General features: G+C 35.9%; 3 protein-coding genes across 3 annotated transcripts; 2 read left to right on the forward strand and 1 right to left on the reverse strand.

Annotated features, from left to right (window-relative positions):
• Positions 1-2668: 2668 nt before the first annotated feature.
• On the forward strand, positions 2669-4060 carry mtTFB1 (mitochondrial transcription factor B1). The gene is made up of 4 exons (XM_090181628.1): positions 2669-3162; positions 3216-3298; positions 3359-3784; positions 3864-4060. Exons 1-4 carry the CDS (start codon positions 2881-2883, stop codon positions 4051-4053), a joined length of 981 nt encoding a protein of 326 aa, XP_090037754.1. The 5' UTR covers positions 2669-2880; the 3' UTR covers positions 4054-4060.
• A 206-nt stretch (positions 4061-4266) lies between these two features.
• Positions 4267-7163, forward strand: Apt1 (Acyl-protein thioesterase 1). The gene is made up of 7 exons (XM_090180757.1): positions 4267-4541; positions 4731-4762; positions 4824-4889; positions 4946-5064; positions 5143-5318; positions 5386-5550; positions 5887-7163. Exons 1-7 carry the CDS (start codon positions 4467-4469, stop codon positions 5935-5937), a joined length of 684 nt encoding a protein of 227 aa, XP_090036883.1. The 5' UTR covers positions 4267-4466; the 3' UTR covers positions 5938-7163.
• Pop1 (POP1 ribonuclease P/MRP subunit) lies at positions 7151-10556 on the reverse strand. The gene is made up of 7 exons (XM_090180756.1): positions 10303-10556; positions 10040-10221; positions 9615-9854; positions 9466-9553; positions 8689-9405; positions 8472-8627; positions 7151-8171 (listed from the first exon to the last, which is right to left on the reverse strand). Exons 1-7 carry the CDS (start codon positions 10343-10345, stop codon positions 7195-7197), a joined length of 2403 nt encoding a protein of 800 aa, XP_090036882.1. The 5' UTR covers positions 10346-10556; the 3' UTR covers positions 7151-7194.
• Positions 10557-18449: the final 7893 nt, after the last annotated feature.

Consider the following 18449-nt stretch of genomic DNA (forward strand, 5'->3'; position numbering starts at 1 on the left):
CCGTATGACACGCGATGTGGCGATGAGTCAAATTACTTTAGACGTAACTAAAAGATACATAATATTAAATGAGCATAAATAATATTTAACCAACTAAACCCTTATCCCTAGAGTAGAGGCTGTATGGCTGGCCTTTCCAGAGCCCCAAAACTGGCTGGGGGCCCTGGGCTGTAGCCCATTTAGCCCGTGCCTTAAGACGGCCCTGCTTGCGGGTACTGGCTCTCGAAAACATTACTTCTTGGCGATTTCCTGGGAGGATGATTTATTTAAGCGCCTACTAAATTATTGGAAACTTTTCACCGGTACGGTATGCAACAATTGTTTCCTTTTAATCAGATAGCTTTTTTTTGACATATTAAAGGGAATATAACCTGCAAAGCATTCTTTATAGAAGACCCCTTCCATTTTTCAAATTTCCCTGTACAGTGGCGCCAAACATTTTTAAAGTCAAAGGCAAGAGCGCCCAGAGCTGCAAACGTTGGTGTTCCACATCAAATACCTGAGGTTATATTCGCTTTATATTAAGGCTTCGCAAAAACACGACGTTCGGTTTACATATGAAAAGTTTCCATTATTTCAACAAGCACCAAATAAAAAGTAACTTGCAGGTCCTGGCTCTCGGATATATTACTTCTTGGCGATTTTCTTGAAGATCTTTTATTGCAGGGCCAACATTTATAGAAAATAACCACACATTTTTGGTGAACTTCATTATTTTACCCTAGTTTAAAAAAGTAGTAAATCTAGCTTTAATGTAACCCAAGTTACGACGTTATATGCTAAGGTAAAATATGAGGTCTTTGCCTCATAGTGAGCGCGCGCAGGATATTGTGGCCGTGCCGATTCGCGTGACCGGCACGTGATACTTTGTTTTGAAGTTGCCTATTTTTATCGTGAGAGGCGCTGTTTTTTTTTTGGTATGATGCGTTTCTACGCTATAGCTACATGTATGACCATAAGTGTATAAAACTCTTAAATAAGTGTGACACTTCCTATTCTTTACATGCAAAATTTTACTGAGAAGCGTCACACTCACACGTAGCCTTCGGCAGCGCCTCGCTAGGGGGATATTTTCTTCTTGTGATTACGTCACTTCGTTACTAGCTCTCAGTAAAATATTCCCCATAGTTACAGACTTATGGAATAATATTATAGACTTATGGTATGTCGTATAATTATAGTCGTATCACGGCCAACTTCGATCTCTCGCGCTACAGCGGCCATCTCATTCGTTGACGTCTCTGTGTTAACCTATGAGCAAAAGATGTGTATGACGTCAGCGCCCCTAGCGGATTATTATTTTTAGTATAGTTTTTACATTGAAGTCAATATAACAACCGAGCGTGGCGCTGAACTCCTACACGTTATAGTACAGTTTATAGGGGGAAAATCCTTGCTCGCGGAATTTCGACGAATGTGTTGGCCGCTGTAGCGCGAACAGCGCGTGATCAAAGTTGGCCGTGGTCGTATGATATGGAACTGCATTTTTATATTGAGAAAAGGTATGTATTTAGAGAACATTATTAACATAACTTTAATTGATCTCACATTAATTTTCCTGACTCGCAAGTACCGATAATATTTAGCATAATCGTTGCTGGAAATCTGACCGAGCTCGACCTTTCGAAGACCTCCGCGAAATTTAATATTACAAACTTAATTTTTGTATATAGGAACGATTACATTTTTAAAGGGAAAACTAAACAGAGTCGCGTCGTCTTCAGAGAAAACGCGTCTAAAACGGATTACGTTACAGAGAGAGGGATACTTTTTTATCTTCGGCTAACGGCCTGGAAGAAGGGCCTGCTCTATGTCTGTCGCGCTAGTGTGTCATTTCATATTCAAAGTTTTATCTACCATTATATGAAAAAAATCTTGGAGACACGTTGGTGTCTCCTCCAATCAAGACGGGTCATCTGAGGTGAACCCTTTTTTGGGCCAAATAACTGCGAATTTACAGTATGCAGATGGCCAAAGATGCGCTCTCCTAATCTATGTCTAACAAACCAATTCCTATAATGTCATACTCCGATTACTCTCAAATAAACTAAAACGATTGCTTTGATGATGGAGCATCGACAAACTACTAGTAGTTTGCTCATAGATGGAGATACGTATGTTAGGTTTGCAGACAAGCAGGCGCCATCTATGATACAATAACGAAACTTCGAAATGCCGTTAAATTTATATGATTTCCAACGAAAATAAATTATTAAAATTTTAAATTATGAAATGTTAACAATACTGATTCTTAATTAGAACCCCCTAAAAACATATTGGGACTTCGAAGCATGACGTATATAAAACGTTACCCTAGCTTTTTCTAATTTAAAAAAAATATATATATGGCGGCCATAGCCATGGACTAGTTAACACTTTTTTTGGGGGTCTTTATAGGGAAATGTTATAGATCTGGGCCGTCCCTGTTGTTATTTAGTCCATGCCATAGCCAAAGGTACAACGTGACGTCATGCTGCCAATTCCCTATTGTAAATAAATAAAATTCATAATTGTACAGATTAAGTATTTACCCGTGATGATTTAGTTTATTAATTGTTTGAATCTACATGTACCGTCTTATTTTTAATTAACATTAAATTGAAAACCTAGCGAAAAATAATTTGAAATTAGATAAAATATGCCTACTAGTTTACACTACCATATACAGAGGGCAGCAAAATCGTTCTCCAGATTAGCAGATGGATTTATTTGGATTTGGACTGCATGCATGCTTGGTTAGAGAGAGTTCTAAAGTTAATAGTAATATGGGATTTATTAACTAATTAGTTCTAAATAAATGACATTTTTTAATCGAACGTAGCTTTTATAACGTTGGAAACTAACTTTTAAACACCTCCTATAAGCATAAAAATAATAATTATGGCAGTCAATCCACAAATAATCACCCGATTACCACCTTTACCAACTATAAAAGACATTTTGCGCTTGTATCGTTTGAGAGCTATTAAACAACTGTCACAAAATTTTATAATGGATCCTCGATTATGTTCCAAAGTCACACGCAGTGCAGGAAATTTAAAAGACGCTTACGTGTGCGAAATTGGTCCTGGACCTGGGAATCTTACCAGGCCAATTTTAGAAGCGGGAGCTAAACAAGTTGTAGTGATTGAAAAAGATCGAAGATTCATCCCTAGTTTAGAGGTATATCCAATGAAATTAGAAATGCATATATTAAACCATTCTTTTTTATTCAGTTACTATCTGATGCGTCTAACGGGAAACTAAAGGTGATCTTAGGTGATTGTTTGGAAGAGAATATGGAAAATTTGTTCCCGAGGTATGATATAAAAATACAGAGAAAAAGAATAACTAAACCAAATTTAATTTTTAATTACAGAGACCTATCTCAACCGTGGGAATCCGATCCACCGCCTATCCACATTATTGGAAATCTGCCATTCAATATCTCAACACCATTAATAATTAGATATTTAAGACAAATATCAACAAGGAGAGGGCCTTTCATATACGGGAGAACAAGATTGACCTTAACATTTCAAAAAGAAGTTGCTGATAGAATAGCAGCAGAGATCATGACAAAAGAAAGAAACCGATTATCAATTATGTGTCAATATCTTTGTCACATCGAACGTAAAGCAACTCTTTCTGGTTCTGCTTTTATTCCAAAACCTAAAGTGGATGTAGGCATAGTGCGGTTTACGCCTCGCATTGAGCCTTTAATTAAATTACCTTTCGAACAAGTGGAGCGAGTTGTTCGGCACATTTATCATTTTAGACAGAAGTACATAAAAAATGGCATAGAGTGAGTATCAACCTTTTACAACTTTAAACATAGACAAACTAATTAATAGAATAGTGCTTTAATCATTGTTTCATTTTAGAATATTATTTCCCAAAGACAGGACAGATTTAAGTAATGAAATGATAAAGAGATCCGAAATAAGTCCAAAGTTGCGCTCTTTTGAGCTATCAGTAGAAGAAGTAGAGAAACTTTGCAATGTGTATAATGAGCTTTGTTTAGAAAATGAAAATTTAATAACTTATAATTATAGAAACAGAAATAAAGAATAAGTAATTGTGATAGACAATAAACATTTTAATAATAATTTTGTCATTTTTTAACCCTAATAAAAATGTAAATATCTCACAATAAACATTCTTGGGAACCTTATTTGAATATTTCTACTCCTGCTCCATAGGTGCTGCATCTTTCTACAGACGATTATTATCCCCCTTTATTCCATTCCCCCTAGGAATATTAAAGGTCAATAAGTCACTGCGTGGTCACCGTATTTTTTTTTTAAGATTATGCTGTACGTTTGACATTCTCAAGGACTGTCGGAGATAAACGCGTCGTCGAGCGGGAAGCATGTTTCGCGTCGGCAGGTGTAGGAAATAGGGGCGAGAACGTAAATCGAGTTTTGTTTTACAGCGCGTTTCTCAGCGCAAAAGGCGGCTTCCATTGATTTCTATTTGTTTGATGTATGGGTAATTCTAATACGGCGTCAACTATGGCATCACCTGTTATTGTTGCTGCCTCTGCCAAACACACGGCCACCGTGAGTCTATTATCGTTATTATAATACGTATAAAATAAACGTTTTTGCATTTCTTCCTTGCAAATTCTTATATAACTTTTGTATTTTGCAATATAATAAAAAATAATTAAATTCGATTCTAAGCCTTGAATCCATGCGTGTTCTCTCTCCCCTTCTTTCCCCCTAAGCTAATTTGAAGTTTTTGTGCAGGTTATCTTTTTACATGGATTGGGTGATACGGGGTAAATATTTAATAATAAACGATATAAATTGCAATATTTACAAAACTTTTTTTGATAACAGGCACGGATGGGCAGCCGCAATTAATTCTATTAAATCACCTCATATAAAATATATTTGCCCCACTGCGTAAGTTATTTTAAATATAAGTGTGTTTTTAGTTAATAATATTTTTTGTTATTTAGCCCGGTAATGCCAGTAACGTTAAATGCTGGTTTCAAAATGCCTTGTTGGTTTGATTTAATGACGTTAGATGCTAGTGGACCGGAAGACGAGGATGGTATTAAAAAGGCTGCTGACTCAAGTAAGAATTGCTTGATAAGTTGCATTTACCTTATGCTTTATAGATCCATTACGACTGAGTGTACCACTTTCGTTACAGTTCATCAATTGATATGCGAAGAGGAGAAAAATGGAATACCCACCAACCGAATATTATTAGGAGGATTTTCCCAAGGCGGAGCTCTAGCTTTATATTCAGCATTACGCTTCACTAAACCTTTAGCCGGAGTTGTAGGGTTCAGCTGTTGGCTACCTCTATTTAAAACTTTTCCAGATGTAAATATTTTAGTAATCTCTCCCAATAATTAAACAAAACGGTTAAATTAATATTTGAATCATAAAGGCATTAGAGTGTGGAAAAGAAATGCCTATTTTACAATGCCACGGTGATCTGGACCCTGTTGTTCCTTATAAATGGGGTTTCATGACTTCAGAGCTTTTGAAAAAGTTCATGACCTCGATTGAGTTTAAAACATACAAGGGAATGATGCATAGCTCTTGTGACGAGGTAATTATTTGCATTTTACATATGACTGCTTTTGAAAACCCTGACCTGCTTCAATAAATTTTTGCTTGTTCCATTTACTTTTGATGAGGGCTCTTCAATCACTTGAAACTAATCTTTTGATTTGGTCAGATCAACTAATTGAGATCCCTCTCGAAGCAATTATTTTACTTTTTTCAAACACGCTTGTAGCAAATATTTTATCACATCCGATCTATGAAATATTAATAAAATGCCACTCGATCATTGGTAACAAAAGCAGTCAAATGAAAAACACTCTAAACCTACACGGATAATATCTCTATTACGAATTTGTTCTAATAAATAATTTTTTCTCAGGAAATGAAAGCCACGAAGGAATTTATGGATAAGAATCTACCACCAATATAATTAGGGATAAATTTTAACCTTTTTTTGTAAACATAAAGACTCGATCCAACAGTACTAATATAGCGGCTCTTAAGAACTCTATTATAAATTACCAAATATATTCATTGCCTATAAGGGGAATGTTGCTGTATAACGCAGCCTATCTCTTTTCTAAAAATATATATATTCTACTTCATAATTTAAATGTGTAAAAAGTTAACCTGCTTTAAAATTTAGCTTTTAGAAAATATAATGAAATTTTGGATGGATGTAATGTCGTCTTTATGAAAAATGTAAAAGAAATTTTGTTATATTGAAGTTTCTATCAATTCGCGTTAGCTAGTCACGCTGATAATTGCTAATAAATTGGACAAAAATCTAAGTAAAATGTCGCGTTTATTATTCTAAAGGAACTTATTGAAAAGATTTGTACGCGATTTCTGGTATGCAATGAGAAAAATGTGATGACTTTCCCAGTCTTCTAACTTATTTTACAAGTTATCATTCCATACTATTTTGTAAGAGCTTACTAATATACAATTCTATTACCATTATAGCCACTAACTTTTGTATAAACATTTCTTTCGATGACATAAAACACCAAACTACATAGGTGTATTGAATTGTTTGTTATTCTAACTTGTATTTGGAACAAGATTACCCTTGAGTAATGTTTAACACCTTGTCTTTGTGATTAACAAATTTCATTCTTAAGTTTCATATTGCAGCAAGCACTGGTTTGATTGTAACGATTGGCTAAAAAGAAACCCTATTTGGCCCTAGAAATATTTTTAAAAATGGTTACTAGGCTATCATGAAAAAGTTCACTCGTTATATAACATAGTTTGGATATTCTGATTACAAATAAGTCAAAAGACCAGATTATTTGCACTGAGTTGTTTTTATGATAATGTTTTTATTTTGAATTATCACCTAATATTGTTCAAATTTTTCAATTGGTCTTTCTATTAACTGCATAATTTGGTAAACTGTATTGAGAATATGTGGTTTTCTAAAATATAAGTATTTTAAACTACAAACAAATAATTGTAAGATAATGTAGAGAAAACAATGTCTTATTTGAAACGTCAAATGTAGAAACTTAACCCGCCAATTTGAAAGCTCAAAATTTGAAAAAGGCCTCTAACTAAATGTAGCGAAGTAACTTATGAAAATTTGCCCACCCATTTAGTGAGATGTAAATGCTCTTATTTTTTATGAAAATAAAATGGCATTGCAACTCCAAATACACTTGTTTACTTTTATTGATGAACATTATTAGGAAAGGATTGGAATACTAATAGCAGCGAAATGATATTTGGATGAATGCTGTTCTCGCAACAGTACCATAGGTTTGATCTTGCCAGAGCAATGCTTTACTAAATTTAATAAACCCACATATGAACAAAAACCATTTCCAGTATTTTGTGCTTGAGAGAATGAAAATCTGCCTGTTACAGTGTAACCAAAGATTTTTCGGTCGCAGGAATCTATCAAACCAGAGCCATCAGGCATCTTTTCGGTAAATTCTAAAGCATTTTTGGTCTTGCTCTTTTCTTTCGTTGTAACTCTGTGGGCAGTCTCAATAGGGCTTTGGAGTTTATGGACCAATTGGAGGCGTTCAATTTCACTATCGAGTGGTAAGGAAATAGAGGCGAACTTTGATGCGCTTCCTCCTTTTTGGCACTTGATTCTCAGAAAAACTAAAGCCTCGTTTAGTTTTTTTTTTTCAATATTTATTTCAAGGGCTTTTAAATTTTCCTCATTGGGCTTCTCTACAAGTTTACTTAATAATTGCAAAACAGTTCTACTTCTGACAACAAAAATGTCATTTACCAGGGTTTGATAGCCATTTTGAATAGACCACTGCGAAACAAGGTCTTTCCATAGTGGGAAAAATGGAGATGTAATCCCAAGCTTCTCAAAATTGGGTCTCTTGTTTGGAGGGTATTTAAAATGATTATTATATAATTCTTTTCTCTGTTCAAGCGCTTCTGACCTTCCCGCTGCTGAGTCAGGATAGCCAAGTGGTAAAACAGGAACTCCTTCTTCCATTCCCATACTATCTTCTTCTCTAAGCCCACCAACACGACACTCTCGATAAATTAAAGAGATCCAAAAAGGCATAGCCCATCCAGAGGGAATTATCATATCGCATCCTCCTCTATTAGTTTTTCCATTAATAGCCCCTGAATTTTGAATTATCAGCAATGGAATTTTTGACTCCTCTTCTCCTAATCCATTTAGTTTTTCTCCTATTTATAAACATTTTTAAATTTTACTATTTTTGAAACTTTCTTTGTCTTGCCACCATCTCTCTGTTGCAGTGCTAGAAAAGGACCGGAACACCATTCCATTTTGTAAAAGTTTTTCCCATATCATTCTGGTTCGTAAAAATTATTTTTTATTGCATAGCTCCCGTTTTTCAGAATAATCGGAAGCTTTGAAAGGAAACATGTTCCGGTTCATGAATAAGTCCATTTCGAGCACGGCTCTGTTACCATTTCCAAACTATAACTTTTACATCATCTTTTTCTATACAAAATAAAATTTACCTGTAATATTGAAGTGTTCATTTCTTAGCCTATTCACTTCATTTGTTTTTATCATGGTATTTTTAACAGCATCTCTAATCGCTTTATCCCAAATTGGTGAATGGCACACATTATTTGGGAACTGAATTAAGTCATCTGGAATGGTTCGACTCAGTTCTAAGTAATAAAAGTGATATGTCAGGGTATATTAACTATCTTTAACTAGATAAGAACTTACTAGAGGAATCAGGAGTCATTTTGGTTCTCTTTATGGGTAAACTAAATCTTGGGTCTCTGACAGTCAGTCCAAGAACAGATCCCAAAGCTAACTGAGCTGAAGAGAGCAGACACTCATGTTTTTCCCAAACTTTTTTTTGACTTTCAAATTCTTCCAAATTGTCTTTGTAATATTCTTTCGACCAACATGATGCCTTTTCCGCTTTGATATTTTCAGCCAAATTTAAAGTATGATTTAGGACAGCTTGGGATAATGGGCCACTAAGTCGAAACCTCACAAGTTGGTCTTTCAAATAATTCATTTCTACATTTTCTTTTCCTCTAAAAGTGACAGGTTTTTGAAAGAGAGCAGTTTCTATTTCTTGTACAACAGTTGTTTCAACTGTTACTTCACTTTCGTCTTTGATTTTCCTTCTTTTACACGGTGGGTCTTCACAGTCACTAGCCAGAGGTACGGTGACATCAAGTGGCTTTTCAATTGAATCTTCCCTGACTAAATTAAATATAGCAGATAATACATTTCCAACTTCCGAATAAATTGTGGGATGACAGAAAATCCAAATTTGACGAATAATTAATTTATCTTTTAAAACTGTTTTTGGATTCCAAAGAAATGATACAGGTCCAATTGTTTTATACGGGAAAGTCTTTGGATGATAGAGAACTGTATAGCCTTCCCTTGTACCAGATAAGTACATTTTAGAGGAAAATGTTAAGCCTAAAAAAATACCATTTATCTAAATTATACAGCTCAAAATTTCTCAATTAAAATAATTACCTAACTCAGCAGATGTAATCTGTTTCAAGCCATCTAACAAATGTTCTTCTGGACCACACATCTCAATACAGTAGTAATAGGAAATATCCTTGAAAAAGTGTTACTTTATAATATGTTCAGGTGGTGGCATGAAGAAAAAGGAGAATTACCTGAAGAAGGCAATGCTTTACTGTGGCTCTGTAGCAAGCTCTGAAACTTTTGTCATTAGAATGAAGGGGTAACTTGTAGCCCCACTTTTGGACCATTTTAAATCTCTTAGCAAACCAAATATGGGTTTCAAGCCAAATGTTTTTCCTAGATCTACGCTCATATTCAGATAGTAAATTGCTGGGTCTCCGGCGATATTTGCGACTAGGTCTTTTGGTTTTTTTCGCTTGAATTTTTTCTGCCTGTTGGCAAAATATGAAAATACATATAAGCAGGTGGAAAAGGAGTGAGCAAAGTGTTAGACATATCATGACTTTGGGAAAATTTGTGTTAATTCACATTCCTTTTAACCAACACCAACGGTAATGGAAGCAAGTAACTAAAAAGGTTAAGCTTACCTTATTAATAATAAAACATTTTAATGTACCTCCGTTGATAACTTGTCCCTCAAACGCCGAGGTAGTCTTTTTATGTTGTGACTGACACTTCGGCGCCTCATATGAAATGGTAGCTGTTGGCTCATCAACTTGGGGTGCTTTTTCTTTGAATCCGCAACAGTCATAGCAATTTCTTGAGCTCTTGCACTAATAAACTTCATCACATTTATTTCTAAAAAAAGGTAATTTCCATTATAATGAAAACGGATGTCAATAACTATTAATGTGGAGATACGATATAAGATAAACTAACCAGATGGAAGTTCAAGATTATCTCTATTAAGTTTGGTTTCCATGTCGAACTTGTTTATGAGGTTATGAGATTAGAATTTTTTTTAAATAAATGCAAAGGCCCAAAGCCCCACGTGAGTTATTTTACTTCTTTATCCAAGGTTTAATAGAGTGGAAAAACGATATTTTCGATATTAAACTCAAATTATTCTAAAGGATATAACAGATCTATTATGCAATAATAATTTCACACTTCTAGACACCATTCGAATCTACATTTCTTATCTTTTTCGGCTTTCGCGCGCGCCTAGAATTCATTTTTGTTTATTCTGCTTCAGATTCAGTTATTTTAGCGTTTTCCATTTCAGGCTGAGAAATAAGGAATTTTTTTAAACTGGACCTGTGGCCAGTAGAGCCAAAGAGTATATAGGCCTACGGGTACCCGTAGGCCTATATACTCTTTGGTAGAGCCTAGGTAGTTTAATTAAAAAACTGGCCACTGGCCACTTACCATTTTTAACCTTCAAAATCAGGCTTTCATCATTTATGGTCAAATAGAGCAAGAATGTATTTATTTATACACAGGGAGAATGAATATGTCGAGATTATTTTTTGCGTTTCTCCCGGATTCTCCAATTCCACCCATTGAATTGGGAATAATACTGCTAGAATTACCTAGGAGGATTCAAGCAAACCTGGAGTGGTCGGCTCCCGTTTTAGGCGGGGCAGTAAAAAATTCACGGACATAACAAGTATCGCCATCTATCGTAGAACCCTTACACTTTTAATCGGCTTTTCGTCTGCTAGTTTTTCTATTCGCGGATTTCTAGTCCCGTGTTTTTAGTAGGAATAGACAATGAATTTTAATATTCGAAAACTAGCAGATGAAATTTTTAAAAACATGTAGGAACGGTGGCGCTAAACTCGTATGTCCGCGCTTCTGGCTCGCGCTGCGTTGCCGTAGAGAGAGAGAGAAAGAGAGGGGAGCTCGTAGTGGGGAATACACTTTTCTACTCCAGGGTACCGAGTTTTCATATTCCTAGGAATTACAATTACGATTTTGGTTGCCATGGTTACGCGGGACCTGTTCTGATAAGACTGTACGAAATTCATCTTTATAATTAGGCGGTAGCGCCATCTATATTTTGTAAAGTTATTTGGCTAAAAAAAATTATTGGCTAACTCACCGTAACTTGAGTTAAAAAGGATCGTGTTGACAGAATAAAATTATTTTTAAACAACTTCCAAGGTTTGTTTGTTACAAGTAATCATACATTTCAATTTCGAGAGTTAAAAATATCTACGAACGGTAAAAAATTCTCTATAAACGATGAAAAGTTCTCTATACACAGTAAAAGTTAACTATCTACAAACGGTGAAAAGGTTTTTATAACACACTTCATGAATTATGTCCTGTTTGGCGTGCCATACTAGTCAATTAGTTTCGAAATTTACTTAATAAACGCAATGTTTCCCTCAATGGTTTAATTTTCAAAATTTCTAAAATTAAATAATTGTTTCGTGTCTACGCAAAAAACTTTCGTTAGGTTTCACCATCAGGCCGTTTTTGGCTGTCTGAAAACCAATCCTTACAAGAATCATACAAAGAGTAGCTTGCAACCAAGATAATATAGACCTCGTACCCTAGATTCGAATTCACTGCCTGGTGCGTGGTCAATAGCGTATACCCACTTCCTGCCGGAACTTCGAACAAAATTAGCTAAATAGTTACCAATAACAAATACGAAAATCCAGTGACCGAAAATAAAAAATAAAAAGTTTGGCAACCTGAATTTTGCACATAGTTTCCAATGGTAATGCAATGAACGTTAGCAAAAAGTTTTATATATATAAATATATATATATCGAAGTGGGACTATTGCTATAGACGGAATGTCGTTAAGTGTTGTAGTTTGTTTGTTTGGCGTGGAAAAGCGACGACACGGTAGATGGAGCTGCGAAAAATAATTTATATTAATTACATTATTGGCGACACCGGGGTTTGAATCCAGATAGCTGCTGGCCGCGTAATTTCCTAAAACCGACGCCTTTACCAAGCAGGCCACGGCGTTTTCTTAAACGGTATTCGGAACTTCTAGTCGTTTTTAGCGACGCGGGGAGGATTTGGCGCAAGCAGTGCCGTTCATTTCCGTCCCCTCCGACCAACCCCCTTAAGGGGAGAGTGACCGAAAAAAAACAAGTTGGTCTCATTGGATAGTACAATAAAAGTAAAAGATTGGAATTGTCTACGCTCGCGTCTACGTGCAAGAGTGAGACCAAAAAATTCCAAAGCAGTCGAACTTAGCTGCAAAGTATGCGACCATGGGGACAGAATCTCCGTCTTGCCATATTCTTAGTACATAAATACATTATTGAAATAATATGATTTATGCAGTTGTTAATAATCCATATTAAATATCTTTTCTAAGAAAATACCAATTTGATCACCGATATAATATAAAATTCGAGAATGACATATTCTATTAATTTCTGGTCTGCAAAATTAAATTAATTGGTATTTTTTTATGAATTTCCGAATTTACATGACTTTTGGTGCATAAACTACCCAAATGTTTAATATAAATTTCCTAAAAAACACATTTGAATCCCAGTTTAAGAATAATAATAATTTAAAAGCATTATGTTCGTCGTGTTTTGCTTACCTATTTCACCTTTGATACGTTCCGTCTATCTAACGATAGGAAATCACATGGCCTCAACAGCTTTTGTACTGGGTTGCCCACCAGGTTATCCTGAGGGTGGGTGGTGGCCACTCTTTAACATAGGATGCAAGGGGTGGATTAACCCTTTTGGCGCCTTTAGGCACAGAAACATTTTTCGCCCCTGGGCATTGTCTAACGGGCTGGTCAACTAAGTAGGGGCAAGCCAAGTACTTGGACCGTGGGGCTTTATCAGAGTCTTGGCGCCCCTAGAAAAATTCCGCTCTAGGCACGTGCCTACTCTGCCCAATGGTTAATTCACCCCTGATAGGATGGTAAATTATATATCAAACGATAGGAAATCACATGGCCTCAGCCGCTTTTGTATTGGTTTGCCCACCTGCGTATCCTGAGGATGGGCGGCATCCACTCTTTAACTTAGGATGGCAATTTATATATCAAACGATAGGAAGTCACATGGCCTCAATAGCTTTTGTATTAGTTTGCCTACCTGTGTCTACTAAGGGTGTATGGGCTTGCCCACCCGAATACGCCGATGTGGAACTAATATTACGGCCAGGGCCGACTTGTTTATCAATATGCCAATTACATTGGTGACGTCGTGAGTTTCGAATTGAAAGCACTCGATTGAACTCCAATTCAGTTTAGAGATTTGTGTTCCATCCTATTTTGAAGTTAGAGCAGGGATTAATTATAGGAATAGTAATCAGCTAGACAAGACACCGCTATAGGCCCCAGCCATCAAGCGACTTTTAATACGTTTATCCTAGGTGGCCGTTTACAACGCGTAGTAGGGCTAGCCCTTCATGATAGGCGATTCAACAACTCCCTCTACTTACTATTATCGTTAACCTTAACAAGTTCTTATGGAAAGGGGAAACAGAATAACTCGATGGAAAGCCCATTTAACCAGTGGGGAGATAACTTATAATCTGAACCGAGAGGTCGGACACTTGCCATTATTTTGTACGGGATTTCGGGATTTCGTAGAGATTTTGTTGATTTTATCATTACTTTTTGAAGTGATTTTGGGATTTCAATGTTAATTTACCATAGAGACAGTTAAAAGATCTAGCGATTCTAGACAAAGTGTACGGGATTTTGGTAAATGTCCGACCCCTCGATCTCAACGGAGAAGGAGTTGTTCCAAGTTTTAGCCTAGTGCCACCCGGCTCCTCTTCCTGCGAAAGTGCTAACCACCCAAACACACAACCTTTATTATCATAGGTTATTTATGTATAATATGATACATGCTCGCTTGGCATGCGGGGCTTGCCACCACCCTCCTACGCATTGTAACCCGGCCACCTGAATTAATGGCTTCAAAAGTCGCTTGATGACTTAGGCCTAAGGTGGTGTCTTGAGTATTAGCCTAGCTGATTATTATTATTATTATTATTATTATAAATAATTTCCCAAAGTTAATTGGTAATGATAATCTGTTTCACCATTGACCATATAAATCACGATGTGGCTAAGAACTCCACCAGTTGTTACTGGTCTTTGGAATTGCTTGATAACCAAGCTCGATAAATCGTCTTTTTGACCAATCAGCCAAGGCTTAGGGAAAATTTCGAACACTTTTCCCTCGTTTTCCCCCGCGAAAGGCCGTTTTCTCTCACTTTTCCCTTTTTCCCTCTTAAATTGCATTATTCCCTTTTAGCGTTTAGGAAGTTTGAAAAATCCCGGAAAAGGGAAAAATTCCCCGCGTGTGGAAGCACTGAAGCAGCTAGCCTTTAAACACGCTAACGCAGTGTTGTGTACAAATTTCATTGGACGAACTTTTACGCTGAACGTTTTATAACTTTGTATATAGATAGGAAACTTCATGTTGTAGAAGTGACGCCAGAATTTTGGCCGTCATCTGGTGGCGGCACCCGAATAATATTATTTGGTGAAGTCCGTACTAGAACCCAATTGCAAAGGCTTAAGCCAGCTATATGTATTAAAAGTACTTTTTCTTGAACTGAGACCAAATTTTAAAAAATAGCACTAAAGAAATAGCATTCAGTAAAGATTTCAAGTTTGTTTTAAACGCTATTTCTGGTATATACGTTTGTTCCCAAAACTCCGACCTCAAATTCCTCAATACTTTCTACGCTCTTGAGAACACAGCCAACTGTTGCAGTCACTAGATGTCAGGGCAATCTCACGAGAGTCAGTTTGCCCCATTGAAGTTTCCTATCTATATACCAAGTTATTTTATCTATGAACGCTGCTTAAAGGGAATAGAACCTTCAACGCATTCTTTATGGAAGACCCCATCAATTTCCTTTATTTCCTTCACAATCAGCGATTATCAGCGCCGCAAGTGTGAAAAGCCGTGGGAGGCAGCGGACAATATTGGAACCCTCGGAGGGCGACAGAAATACCAGAGGTTATATTCCCTTTAACAAGACAATTTCCGAATTTTCCCCTTCTGACGGCAGCAGGCGCTAAAGCGTCTAACCAATGAAAACGGTACGCAAGAAAATTCACGACTTTTGACGGGTTGCGTTCTCCTTGCGTGGGGTGCTGAGTTTGTTGCTCCTAGCTGCCAACAACCAACGTCAATTTGTCTCATGCTTATGTCATATTTATGTTGCAAAGAAATGAAAGCTCTTCTGGCAACTGCACTGAAACAAAGCCTATTCGGAATGATTAAGGAGACCACAAGTCTGTAATATTGTTTCAAAAGCATGTTTCTTTGCGAAATATTTTTCTAAGAGTTATTCACGTACACTGAGAGAAAAAACCCTAGTTTTAACAGGATAATTTTACATGAGCCGTCTTTATATCACTTGCACAGAATAATCCTGTGATAATTACTGTTATCCTTTATTTTAACAGAAGATATTTACATGAAACGTGTGTGTACAACTTGTACAGAATAATCCTGTACAAATCACACGTATCCTTTATTTTTTACAGGAACATAAGTACATAAATGGAATGTATTCTATAAAAAAGGGTTGGTCTTGTAAAATGTACAGAAGGACATTCTAAAAATGTTAAGGAATATTTGCAGCTGTATTTATTACACACACCGAGAGTGTAAAATTAACAGTTCATTACGTCAAATTTACTTGAATAACAGATATGTACTTAAACGGCTAGCTTCAGTAAGATTAACATTGAAGTTCTTTAAAAACATTAAAAAACATATCTGACTCTGTAGATATACTGGAAACCAATAATTTCAATTTACAAACTTCAAACGTATAATTCATCGGAGAGGCAGTATTTTTGAAATTTAATTATGCCTAATGCATGGTAATATTTTTGATAATCCTTCACCCTGCAGACCAATAAGTGATAAAGAAATGTTTTCGATTCCGACATTGCCCAAAATTATATTTTTGGGTGCACTGCCCAAGGCAGGGATTGACTAAACTTTGACTTTAAATAGATCTATTTTGAAATCTATTAATGATAGAGTCATGATATGTTTTGTGGCTATAGCCATCCATTATCGGCCTCAAATGGTTTTAATTAAATATTAATTAAAACGTTATAGAAATTGTACGAAATAAATAAGAAAGATTAATAAATATAAAAACCGTGAGATATTTGATACAACCTAAGCGAGTGTTGCTTTCGGAAAAGAGCGAGCGTTTTAATATTTAGTCGTTTGTCGAATTGATTTACAGCAATAAACAATTCGGTAAAATACTACTTACGTTATTATTTACTTTGGTTAATAGAGAGGAAAAAGTCTTGGCCCGATTTCTCTTGAACCAGAGAGGCTCACAATTATATTAGTACCTATCGGGAAAACTTGAAAACCCAGTTGCCTCGTAAAACATTCTTCTGATTTTATTGTTATTTTTTAAACAAAATCACTTTTACTAGTGAAATAGCTGTGTATCAGTGATTACGTAAGCATGTAAATTATAATCGTGCTATATTTTGGAATATAGTCTCTTTACGTAGGCTACCTTAGCTATATACTAGAAATCAACCTTACGCGTGAAACTTTAAAACAAAAAGGGACTGAACGTAAGCCGAGTTGTTAAAAACTCAAGAAAAAGTTGTGCTTATCGGGTCTCTCTGAGAGATTTGACCCGTTTAGCCCCGAATTGTCTGTTCGGATAACCTCTTAATTATATTTTATTGAAAAATGTGAGATCGGCCCCGCATATTAGCTGTTTTTTCCCTAGCTACCACGTCAAAAATTCCGTTTCATATTCGTAAATTTGACTAAACGCGTTAGTGTATTTTCTACAATATTGTTTGTTGAATTAATTATTTGCTACTTATCGAATTTACTGAGATGTAAAAAGTATTTTCTACCGACGGATGTGTAAAACCAACTTTAATATGCCAATAAAATAACGTATAAGGTTCACGTACTCCAGACTGTTATTCGTGTTGATTTGACAGACTTTATTACTGTGTTATTTACAGCTATTTCATCATGTTAAATTAACATAAAATTACTTGTAATATTATAATACGGTATAAGCTGTTATATTTACAGAAACGTCTTGGCATCCCCTGCTTCCAACACTTTCATGTCATTTGAACAGGGTTTTTTTCTCTCAGTGTAGTGAAGTCATCACAAGAAGAAAATCATCATCTAATGAGACACCGTGAGACGCCAAAGCGAGCGAACACAAAACGGCGACCAATAAACGCTTCAATAAAAGATACTCGGTTTTTACTCCCCTCTCCAAATTCATCTGGGAAGGAACTATTTCCGGTCGGTTGGTTAAACGGTTAGAATGGCTAGCCAAAAAGTCATATATAAGCCGATGGAGACGCGTTTTGCCCCCCATGAGAAATTTGCGTCAGATAAGAAATGCTTCGGCTCACGTGTATAAGGAACATACTAATGTTAATTTTCGATAATATATTTTAAGGTAAAATATATAATGTTACTAAAACTAAGTATAAGAAGATAATATTTTTAATATTATCATCCTATTATGGTATAAATAATTAAAATCATACGGAATATTTTTATATTACCGGGCAATTTTAAGGCTTCTCATGGAGGCAGAGTTAATTCATTTCGTATAAAATTATCTTTCGGAAAAAGATGAAAACTAATTCCTTTAGAACTAAACGTATTAATTTTGTAATACGGAATGCAACAAGTGTTTCCTTTTAACCAGGTAACTTTTTTGGCATGTTAATTAGGCTTAGCAAAAAACCGATGTTATGTTCGAGAAAAGTTTCCACCTTTCTAACATTTCAACAAACACAATAGGTGAAAACTATTCGTCAGTCCAGAACCGTTCGGACTGTCCCGACGCACACTATTTGCCGGATATAGAATTCTCGGACAGTTCGGGCGCAGACTATTCGCTCTCGAGAACAGGTTTTCGGATCGTTCAAGGATTCTATATAAAAATATAGAATCCTTGGATCGTTCGAGACTGTCCGAGCAGTACTTACTCAAAAGCAGGTACTGGCGAGAACCCAATTCCAAATGACTGAAAATTCGTCTGCATATTGCTCTGCGTAGAATCTAGTCTCAGCTCCCTTAGTACTATCTTGGATTAAT

Source organism: Leiobunum rupestre, chromosome 7, assembly GCF_980474605.1.
Source record: "Leiobunum rupestre chromosome 7, qqLeiRupe1.1.hap1, whole genome shotgun sequence".
Classification (NCBI taxonomy): Eukaryota; Metazoa; Arthropoda; class Arachnida; order Opiliones; family Sclerosomatidae; genus Leiobunum; species Leiobunum rupestre.

What these genes read in the sequence shown, in the direction of transcription:
- mtTFB1 (XM_090181628.1), top strand. Translation starts at nt 2,881, where the DNA reads ATGGCAGTCAATCCACAAATAATCACCCGATTACCACCTTTACCAACT. An exon ending in GATTCATCCCTAGTTTAGAG is followed by an intron (nt 3,163 to 3,215) that starts GTATATCCAATG and finishes TTTTTTATTCAG; the next exon opens with TTACTATCTGATGCGTCTAA. An exon ending in TACATAAAAAATGGCATAGA is followed by an intron (nt 3,785 to 3,863) that starts GTGAGTATCAAC and finishes GTTTCATTTTAG; the next exon opens with AATATTATTTCCCAAAGACA.
- Apt1 (XM_090180757.1), top strand. Translation starts at nt 4,467, where the DNA reads ATGGGTAATTCTAATACGGCGTCAACTATGGCATCACCTGTTATTGTT. An exon ending in CATGGATTGGGTGATACGGG is followed by an intron (nt 4,763 to 4,823) that starts GTAAATATTTAA and finishes TTTTGATAACAG; the next exon opens with GCACGGATGGGCAGCCGCAA. An exon ending in TAAAAAGGCTGCTGACTCAA is followed by an intron (nt 5,065 to 5,142) that starts GTAAGAATTGCT and finishes CTTTCGTTACAG; the next exon opens with TTCATCAATTGATATGCGAA.
- Pop1 (XM_090180756.1), bottom strand. Translation starts at nt 10,345, where the DNA reads ATGGAAACCAAACTTAATAGAGATAATCTTGAACTTCCATCTG. An exon ending in TAATCTTGAACTTCCATCTG is followed by an intron (nt 10,222 to 10,302) that starts GTTAGTTTATCT and finishes ACCTTTTTTTAG; the next exon opens with AAATAAATGTGATGAAGTTT. An exon ending in GATTACATCTGCTGAGTTAG is followed by an intron (nt 9,406 to 9,465) that starts GTAATTATTTTA and finishes GTATTTTTTTAG; the next exon opens with GCTTAACATTTTCCTCTAAA.